This window comes from Heterodontus francisci, chromosome 25 (assembly GCF_036365525.1).
Source record: "Heterodontus francisci isolate sHetFra1 chromosome 25, sHetFra1.hap1, whole genome shotgun sequence".
Taxonomy (NCBI): Eukaryota; Metazoa; Chordata; class Chondrichthyes; order Heterodontiformes; family Heterodontidae; genus Heterodontus; species Heterodontus francisci.
Window position 1 is genome coordinate 59,585,053 of NC_090395.1, and position 11,113 is coordinate 59,596,165.

General features: G+C 42.6%; 1 protein-coding gene across 1 annotated transcript in view; it reads right to left on the reverse strand.

Moving 5' to 3' along the window:
- The window catches only part of LOC137383903 (MAP kinase-activated protein kinase 2), a 207,291-nt gene extending 205,669 nt beyond the window's left edge, over positions 1 to 1,622 (reverse strand). Inside the window, exon 1 of the mRNA XM_068057283.1 lies at positions 1,081 to 1,622. Coding sequence (XP_067913384.1) covers positions 1,081 to 1,323 — 243 coding nt within the window. The 5' untranslated portion in view covers positions 1,324 to 1,622. The remainder of the gene's footprint in view (positions 1 to 1,080) is intronic.
- Between the last annotated feature and the right edge of the window lie 9,491 nt (positions 1,623 to 11,113).

Consider the following 11,113-nt stretch of genomic DNA (forward strand, 5'->3'; position numbering starts at 1 on the left):
ATCTGTGAAAATGGGTCAACTTTATTATATGTAACAAATAGATGGTCCCAGACATTGGAATTTAAAAGAAAATCTTCTTCAAAATAATGGAAAACAAACATGGGACTTGATAACTAATAAGTGGATGTTCTCTTCCTCACTCCCCCACAAAGTGAAAATTATTTTAAAAGCACCAACATCCGACGGGTAGTATACTCGGGATGGCAACACGGACACCTGCAAAAAGAAAGGTGCACCTTTCCGCCAAGTGAGATGACCGCACGACTATAAACAAGGTGGTCATTCCCCGTCATCCCCTACACTTCTGCACATTTGTAACACCAAACATAACGTGTTCCTGAAATGACAAACTTATTACACTCGCGGCGAAACTGGGGCAGCCTCGAAAGAAAGCTGATCTGTCGGTCTGCATTATAGTTAAACAGCAAAGGGTCCTTGATCAGCTCCCCAGCCATTTAAATGTGCAGGAGAGCAAAGGAAAGGCAGATGGACAAATTCACTTGCTAAAACCTAGCCAATGCTCTATACATCCTGCTCTGACCGAGCGGATCCGTATTGTCCGCATACCATTGGGGGGGGGGGGGGGGGCTTATTTCCATGAGAGGTTTTAGCGTGACAAACCAATACAAACAAATAAAGGCGAAATCACCAGGGATATGGAAGGAAATACACCTGCTGTGCAATTTCTGAGCGTCTGCTTCAACGTCTGCATTCCCACTACAAGAAACGTGTGTCTTCTTCACAATTTTGGTGAGCCTGTTAGGCCCAACTGGAACAGAGATGACCATTTCTCCTTTTCGTTCTCTCAGCTACTTCAAGATGAGCACATTGAACAAGCTACCACACTGGCTTCAGCACAAGGCGAATTAGAAAGCAGCAGTGACGGGCAGATGGGAACCAGCATGTTATAACCGGAGAGAAAGATTGTGAACTACACCCGGGAGAGTCTGTCCATCCCCAATCATAAGGGAGTTACTTTAGATTAAACTCTACACACACACACACATCGAAAACGAAGCTGGCGGCGATCGATCGGATACTGTTGGTCTGCTTGCTGTCAAGTTGGACGCCGCAACTTACCTTCAGAGCAAATTTCTCCCCCGTTTTCTTGTTGTAACATTCCAAAACTTTGCCATTGATGCCCAGTCCCAGAACCTGCGCCGTAACCTTGTAGTCGTCGGTGATGGCGTTTTTCTTGGTCTGGGCGCCGGTTCTCTGGAGCTGGAACTGAGCCGGGGGAGGAGGGTAGAGGGGTGCCGGCGGGGGCTCCTGGATCTGGTTGCCTTGCTGTGGATCCCTGCCTGTCGCAACGTTCGACAACATTGTTACAAAAGCCGCGGTCCGCCGCGGAGCTTCGATACTTTGTAAACCAAGCCAGCCGGCTCCTTCAACAAAGTTACAGACTTGGCAGCAGAGAGGAGAAAAGTGGCCGATTACAATCCCACAAAGCTCCCAAGCCGCTGGACCTCTTGTCAGTAACAATTATTTCTTCTCTATATAAAGCAAAATCCCCTTTTCTAGAGAACCCAGTAGTAAAAATCACACTTGGTCAGTTTCACGGCACTTCGCTTCCAGTTGAGTTTCAGTGGAAATAGACGCGCTGACGTCAAAGCCTCACTGCCAAACGGGAGTCATGACGGTCTCTTCTTAAAGGAGGTCGGTATTACAGACACTTAAAGGCAATGTCTGGTTAACCCTTCTTGAAGGACTCTGGCGGAATTTCTGTCGCACAATTGGAGCCATTTTGATTGTGTTTTTTTTTAGAATGGGTTAAGAAATGTCATTGTAAACAGACTAAAAGGACAAAAAGAAAAAGCAAGTGGTAGGAGTGACAACATGAGCTTACACATTGGGGCCAGATTTTCAGTCATGAGTCAAGTACATATCTGAGGGCTTGTAACTGTTGCAAAACATTAAACTGGCTCTGCCATTAGCACTGCCTCATGGTTCTCAGTCACTGATTTATTTCAACATTATAGAGTAACCAAGTCACATGGCTTGGTAACCAATGAAAAGAAGCGTTTGGAAATGGTCACCAATGAGAAATCACATGGTAGGTGTGATCTCACCCAGGAAGAATCCACAGTCTGGAATTCCAGTGCAGCTGATGTTGATGTAAACTCTTGTGTCAACACACCTCAATGAGTGGAGAGATCTGACTATTTTTCCAATTAAAGGCCTGCTCAGGTGTGAAATTGAAACCCAACCCGAACACATCCAACCCGAGCCCAACCTGGGCCCAAGTCCTTTGATTTTTTCCCACGCCCAACCCGACCCGACTACTGTAATAAAGTTAATTTTGAAGATTACTTCCCTCCCTGAGCAAGGCAGCACGTGTCCACGTCCAGCCCGACCCAACCCGCGCCCGAATGCCGGACCCGGAAGAGAAACCCGACCTGACCCAAACCCGATACATGTCATTGGGTCTGGGTAGGTTCGGGTCGGGTGGCCACACTTTACTTCCAATAATGGCATTTTTCATTGTTGGTTGGAACTTGCTTAGGAATGTTCCGTACATGCATTTAAGTACTGAACATGGAGCTCTGTCTTCCCCAATATCACAATTTAAGCAAACAACATGGTTCCTGTTTGAACTACAGCCCACAATGCATCCTTCGGTTCCATCAATGAAAGATGCTGCACCATGCATCAAATAATCCATTCAAGTGGGGTGTCTTCTCTTGGTGCACCTTTGCTGATGGCTGTGAAGGCCAACCTTGAGAGGCAGGTTCTGCCACAAGTGCTGTATGTGAAGCTGCCAAGTGATGCTGCGAGTTGTTGCTTTTGATGTTGGCGCCTGTTGCCAAGCTGCTGTAACAACTAGTCATTGTGGTAGTGCACACCAGTCCACAAGATGTGTCGCCATTTCCCCCTTTCACCAGCTTGTGACTCCCAGGTGCAATAGTCTGCATTTAGGACCTTCATGTCACGCTTGCAAGCATCCTTGAAGCGGAGCTTTGGGCGCCCCACTAGTCATCTGGCCCCGGCTACATCACCATACAGAAGGTCCTTGGGTATGCGACCGTCTTCCATCCTGCGGACATGTCCAATCCAACAAAGATACCTCTGTTTGATTAGTGCCAACACAGTTGGGAGCTCTGCCTTTGACAGGACTGCCACATTTGTGATTTTGTCTCACTAGGATATAACCATAATTGCCAACAAATAGCGAAGATGGAAATTATTGAGCTTCTTTTCCTGGTAGCTGTAAGTCGCCCATGTTTCACAGCCATTTAGCAAGGTGCTGAGAGCACAGGCCTTATAAACCATCAGCTTGGACCTAAGGGTCAGCTTGGTGTTATCCCATGTGCGTTTCACTAGTCAGCTCAAGATGGTAGCTGTTTTCCCTATGTGTATATCGAGCGCTGCATCAAGAGACAGATTGTCTGTCACTGTTGACCCAAGATAGCAGAATTTGCTAACCACTTCCAGTGGGATGTAATCAGGGAGAGAGATGGAATACCTTGTTCCATGACTACGGTTTTCTTGACACTTATAGTCAAGGAGAACAAGTTACAGATATGGGAGAGACAGTCCATAAAGGACAGGTCATAAAAGTTTGGCAATAGATGGGACTTTCCTTGCTCAAGCATTTCGGCTTGGATTCCGTCCTAGTCCAGTGCCCTTCTGTTCAATAGGCAGTCTATGGCCTTCTCAAGCTCCAGTGATGAGGGTTCTCCATCTAACTCATCCATGACAGGAAGTTGCGGGAGAGTAAGTACTGAACATGGAGCTCTGTCTTACCCAATATCACAATTTAAGCAAACAATGAAAATATGGTTCCTGTTTGAACAACAGCCCACAATGCATGCTTCAACAGAACATAAATGTGGCATCAGTACAGTTTTCTCTTTCTAATCACCTTTGTCTTTATCCTGCCATTCTCTTTCTCCCTTTCTGCTTTCCCTTTCATTTCCTCTTCATTTTCACTTTCTTGTTTTCTCCTCTCTTAACCGCCATCCAGCTGTGGACATCACAGTCACATGTTTATCTTCCATTCTCTTGTTGGAGAGGTTCCAGTCAAACTGAGTTCCAAGATCTGTATAAGGGGCTTAGATCCAAAATAATAACCTATCTATTCTCTTTTCAGATTTTGGTAGACTTGCGGTGTATTCCCAGCATTTTCTGAATTAATTTCAAATGTCCAGCAATTGCAGTCTATTTTTTTGTCTTTATCCTTGGCCTCAGTCCGTGCCATTCCTGGCCAGTGCACAACTTAATTTCCCCAATCCCACAGCCCAAGCACAGTTGCTGCATTGCTTCTCTGCAGCAAGACCGCATGGGCTGCTGAACCACCACCACCAGTGCAAACGTTTGGATGACAACCTGAAATTCCGAACAGGACCAGGATTCTCTGTATTGATGTCCCCACACAGTTCTTTTAATAATCTTGTTAAAGTGAGATTGATATGTTTTCCTGAAATGTGATGAAGGGGTAAAAAAACAGCAACAAGATTCTAATCTGTGTTTCTGGCATATTTCCCAACTCCAGCTGTGCACAAATCTTGGTTCAAATCCTTAAATAAACTGTTCTAAGGTTATTTTCTAGGTGAAATCTTAAAACCCCATTTTGGCAATCTCACAAGACCAATCTTGTCCATAAAATTGTTTTCAAAATTCTGACACAAACACATAAGACATTAAATGTTATTGTTTATCGTATTGAGTAACTTCTAATAGAGAAAACTTATTATCACCTAACAACAATTCAATGGTCATTGTCCACAGTGTTTTTCTTAGAGAGTTTTGAATTCAAATATCAGCAATAAACTTTCATGCTGTGTGCAGTTTTATAGAGTGAATATTGTGTCAGCTAATGAGTTGGAGGTGGGGTGGGAATTGATAGTCTTGTTTTTCGAGGCTGGAGAACTGAACTGCGTTTCTCTAGTTCCACTTCTTCATGGGTTGCAACACATATTTAAATGTTTTACCCAGATACCGATACAGCCAATTGTATACTCTATTTTTATTTCAGAATAAAATCCACCAACCAGGCTTCTTGAATAAACAACAAAATTATTAATTTATTATAAAACAAGACTTATTCAATGAAGATGCAAAGCTTATTAACACACATGTTGAAATATGAAAGTCCCCTTCTAAATTAACCCAACACACTAGCACACACACACATTCACACAAAGAACAAAAGAACAAAGAAAATTACAGCACAGGATCAGGCCCTTCGGCCCTCCAAGCCTGCGCCGATCCAGATCCTCTCTCTAAACCTGTCGCCTATTTTCTAAGGGTCTGTATCTCTTTACTTCCTGCCCATTCATGTATCTGTCTAGATACATCTTAAAAGACGCTATCGTGCCCGCGTCTACCACCTCCGCTGGCAATGCGTTCCAGGCACCCACCACCCTCTGCGTAAAGAACTTTCCACGCATATCCCCCCCCTAAACTTTTCCCCTTTCACTTTGAACTCGTGTCCCCTTGTAATTGAATCCCCCACTCTGGGAAAAAGCCTCTTGCTATCCACCCTGTCTATACCTCTCATGATTTTGTACACCTCAATCAGGTCCCCCCTCAACCTCCGTCTTTCTAATGAAAATAATCCTAATCTACTCAACCTCTCTTCATAGCTAGCGCCCTCCATACCAGGCAACATCCTGGTGAACCTCCTCTGCACCCTCTCCAAAGCATCCACATCCTTTTGGTAATGTGGCGACCAGAACTGCACGCAGTATTCCAAATGTGGCCGAACCAAAGTCCTATACAACTGTAACATGACCTGCCAACTCTTGTACTCAATACCCCGTCCGATGAAGGAAAGCATGCCGTATGCCTCCTTGACCACTCTATTGACCTGCGTTGCCACCTTCAGGGAACAATGGACCTGAACACCCAAATCTCTCTGTACATCAATTTTCCCCAGGACTTTTCCATTTACTGTATAGTTCACTCTTGAATTGGATCTTCCAAAATGCATAACCTCGCATTTGCCCTGATTGAACTCCATCTGCCATTTCTCTGCCCAACTCTCCAGTCTATCTATATTCTGCTGTATTCTCTGACAGTCCCCTTCACTATCTGCTACTCCACCAATCTTAGTGTCGTCTGCAAACTTGCTAATCAGACCACCTATACTTTCCTCCAAATCATTTATGTATATCACAAACAACAGTGGTCCCAGCACGGATCCCTGTGGAACACCACTGGTCACACGTCTCCATTTTGAGAAACTCCCTTCCACTGCTACTCTCTGTCTCCTGTTGCCCAGCCAGTTCTTTATCCATCTAGCTAGTACACCTTGGACCCCATGCGCCTTCACTTTCTCCATCAGCCTACCATAGGGAACCTTATCAAACGCCTTACTGAAGTCCATGTATATGACATCTACAGTCAGTTAAAGAACAAAAGAAGTTTTCTCTGCAGAGATCTCTTTACAAAAAGACAAAAAAAATACTTTGGCCAAATACTTGTTAATTCTTGAAGGAAAAAAGGGCAAGATATACGATGTTCTCTGCTGGGCCTTTTATTCTGGCATCCAGATCCTCGTAGACGGCTGTTACTGGGATCTTTTTGGAGCAGTTCTCTACAGGCGACTTCGAGGATTAGTCTAGCAGGCTTTTCAGGAGAAATGTGGCATCAATTTCTCCAGTCCACACGCTGGATTCTTAGGGTTTCTCAAAGGGGTGGAAAAGAATGAGCTGGTATCTTCTCTGTTAGCAGGCTGACCGCTAACTGACTCAAAACAATATCCAAAATGAAACCAACTCTTGACCACCATAAATCTTGACATGTCACTTCTCTGTAAATAACTCCCTAGTCACCAAGGTTCCTGCTGTTTTCTTAGCTTAAGGCATGTGATATCCAGTAAGGGTTTGTTTTTAAACAAAATCTCAAGTTTTTCCAGTGACCTTTAAAAAAAATTGAAGTCCAGCTTCTCTGGAATCTCTTCAGTCTTTCAAATGAATCCATTTCCACAATTTTTAAACATGAATCCTCGAAAAATATTTTTAAAAATGGAAGCACTTTCATAACACTCTCTAAATTTATGACTGAAACTATAGCAATTAGAGTCTCAGTCTCCCTAGCTTTATTCCATACTCAGACACAAACAGTAACTGTGACAGGGATGTCACAGCATGTATAATATGTGTATCAAATAGAGTTTGGTAGCAACATGCCCTTGCACATGCAGAACATCTATAGATTAGAAACCACTTGTATCCAAAATATGATTTCCATCCAGGATTTTAAAGGAAATAGTTGAGAATGTTGCAGATTCTCTAACTATAACCTTCCAAAGTTTTCCTGATTTCTATTTTCTATTGGAAAATTGTGCATGTCACTCTGTTATCTAAGAAAGGTCAGAGAGGGAAACCAGGGAATTATAGACCAGTTGGCCTAACATCTGTTATTGGGAAATTGTTAGCGTCTATAATTAAGGATAGGGTGACTGAGCACCTTGAAAAATGTCAGCTTATCAGAAAGGACCAGCATGAATTTGTAACAGGTTGGTCATGCCTGACGAACCTGATTGAATTTTTTGAAGAGGTGTCTAAAATGGACAGGGGAATGAACGTCTATGATTGTTATTTATATGGCATTTGATAAAGTCCCTCATAAGAGACTGTTAGCTAAAGTTGAAGCTCACAGAATTGAAGGCAAATTATTGACCTAGTTAGGAAATTAGCTGAGTGGCAAAAAAAACAGAATAATGGGCAGGTACTTTTAATCAGCAGGATGCAACTAGTAGGGTACAGCAAAGTTCTGTGTTGGAGTTTCAACAAGTCACCATATTTATTAACTACTTAAATGAAGGGATAGAAACCCACATCTTCAATTTTGCCAATGTCACAAAGATAGGCAGCATTGTAAGCAGTGTAGACGAGAGCATAAAATTACAAAGAGATATTAATAGATTGAGTGAATGGGCAAAACTGTGGCAAATGGATTTCAATGAAGGCAAATGTGAGGTCATCCTCTCCAGACCTTAAAAGGATAGAACAGGGTACTTACTAAATGGTGAAAAGCTAGAAACAGAGGAGATCCAAACAGACTTTGTGGTCCAAGTACATCGATCATTAAAATGTCATGGACAGGTACAGAAATAATCAAAAAGCCTAACGGAATGCTGGTCTTTATATCTAGAGGATTAGAATAATGAGGGAGGGGGAGGGGCTGGTTGGGGGGTTGGTAAAAGTCATGCTACTACTATACAAAGTCCTGGTTAGACCATACCTGGAATTCTGTGAGCAGTTCTGAGCACCACACCTTAGGAAGGACATATTGGCCTCGAAGGGAGTGCAATGTAGGTTTACCAGAATGATAGCTGGACTCCAAGGGTTAAGCTACGAGGAGAGGTTACACGAACTATGGTTGTATTCCCTGGAATTTAGAAAGCAAAGGAGTGATTTGATCAAAGTTTTCAAGATATTAAGGGGAAGTAATAGGGTAGATAAAGAGAAACTATTTCTGCTGAATGGGGAGTCTAGCATTAGGGAGGCATAGTCTAAAAAGTAGATCCAGGCCATTCAAGAGTGAAATTAGGAAATACTTCTTTACGCTAAGGGTGGTAGAAGTTTGGAACTCTCCTCCACAAATGGAAATTGATGCTAGGTCAATTGTTAATTTTAAATCTGAGGTTGATAGACTCTAATTAACCAAAGGTATTCAGGGATATGGGAAAAAGGCAGGTATATGGAGTTGGTCACAGATCAGCCACAATGGTGGAACAGGCTCAAGGGGCTAACTGGTGAAGCCCTTTTCCTATGTTTCTATTACAGCATGAATGGAACAGATCCTAATGATGTGGACCAGAGTCAGAAACATACATTTGTTATGGCACAAATTAAACACAATTTTCATTCCCTGCCATCTCAGCACAATTGAAATTCAGGGAATAAAAGGGACAGTGGCAACATGAATACGAAGTTGACTGAGTGATAGGAAACAGAGGGTAGTGGTGAACGGTTGTTTTCCAGACTGGAGGAAGGTATATAGTGGGGTTCTCCAAGGGTTTGTATTAGGACCACTGCCTTTCTTGATCTGTATTAATGGCCTAGACTTGTGGGTGCAGGACAGAATTTCAAAATTTGCAGATGACACAAAATTTGGAAGCATTAAGAACTGAGAGGAGGGTAGTGATAGACTTCAAAAGAACACAGAAGTGTGAAGTGAAACATTTTGGTAGGAAGAGTGAGGAAAGGCAATATAAATTAAAATTGTACAATTCTAAAGAGAGTGCAGGAGCAGAGGCACCTGGAGACATATGTACACAAATCATTGAAGGTGGCAGGGCAGGTTGAGAAAGTGGTTAATAAGGCATATGGGATCCTGGGCTTTATAAATTTGGGGCATGGAGCGCAAAAGCAAGGAAGTTATGGTGAACCTTTATTAAGCACTGGTTCAGCCTCAACTGGAGTACTGTGTCCAATTCTGGGCACAACACTTTAGGAAGGATGTAAAGGCATTAGAGAGAGTGAAGAAAGGATTTACAAGAAGGGTTCTGAGAGACTTCACTTACGTGGATAGATTGATGAAACTAGGACTGTTCTTAGAGAAGAGGTTGAGAGGAGATTTAGTAGAGGTGTTCAAAATCATGAGGGTAAATAGAGAAAAACAGTTCCTGTTGGTGGAAGGTCTAGAACCAGAGGACACTGATTTAAGTTGATTGGCAAAAGAACCAGAGGGGACATGAGGAAAAACTTCTTTATGTAGTGAATGGTTAGGATGTAGAATGCACTGCCTGAGTGTGTGGTGGAGGCAAATTCAATTGTGGCTTTCAAAAGGGAATCAGATAATTATATGAAGATAAAAAATTTGCAGGACTATGGGGGAAAGGCGGGGGAGTGGGACTATCTGAGCTGCTTTTGCAGAGAGCCAGCATGACTATGATGGGCCAAATGTCCTCCTTCTGTGATGTAACCATTTGAAGATTCAAGTGGAGAACCAGATCAGTCTGGGACATGATGCAATTAGGAAGAAACTCATGACAGTATTGAAGGAAACTGATCTCCCTTGCAATGTTTGTATTTTTTGGTGCTGTTTGGAAACTGTTTGGCAATGTAATTTTTACAGATTTTTATGAATAAAGTATCTTTTGGAAATAAAAAAAAAAAATTAGGAAAATATACGAATGATTCTAGAAATTCAGAACCAATTGGAAAATTCTGAAAGACCGTAGCATTGACATTTAATTTTTTCAAACTGAATGCAAATGGTGAGGGAGACATGCAGGTAGAGTTTTTGATGCACACATTTCTCGTTCATTATTACTCAGGCAAAAGAAGGAGACAAAGGCACAGAATAACCACGCTGGCCTTTGTGTAAGTCTTCTATTCTGGTGCTGGGCTTATTTAAGGAAAAAGAAGCACATTGGATGACTGCTCCACAACCCACATTATTTATGAGATTTTATTGACTGTCAACACATTCAGTCACTGCTTCAACGCTCACTGTGGGAAAGGTGTTGACTGAGCATCTTCACACATTTGATAATATACTGAAAGCAATTAGAATCAGATGTGCTTCTGCAAACTCAGTTGTGTGGATAAATGGTGTGATTAGGCAGGCTGAAGACTTTTATCTAACACTGGAATGAGACATATTTCATTACCTATCATTGACTACAGCTTATTCAGCAACTAGATTTCAGGGCAGGCTTCTGAACACAGCAGAATTCTCATTATCAGGAGAGTTTTAGCAAATAAATGGATCTCTGGTGAACAATTGACTATCACTATCAATACCTTATTTTAAAAAATCAAAGATACTGCAGATTTGATTCCGCAAACATTTTGAATGTGAGAAGTTTTAGAACGGAGATATGGTTGGCATCCTTCCATCTATGAAAGATGATGGACACACAGCAAACAATCCATTTAGGTGGAGTGTCTTCTCTTGGTGCACCTTTGCTGATGGCTGTAAAGGCCAATCCTTGAGAGGTAGGTTCTGCAATAAGTGCCGCACGTGAGGCTGCCAAGTGACGCTGTGAGTTGTTGTTTTTGATGTTGGTGCCTGTTGCCAAGCTGCTGTAGGCACTGGTCGTCATGGTAGTACATGCCAGTCCACAGGATGTGTTGCCATTTCCCTTTTTCGCCAGCTAATGTCTCCCAAATGCGATAGTCGACATTTAGGGTCTTCATGTCACGCTTGCAAGCAT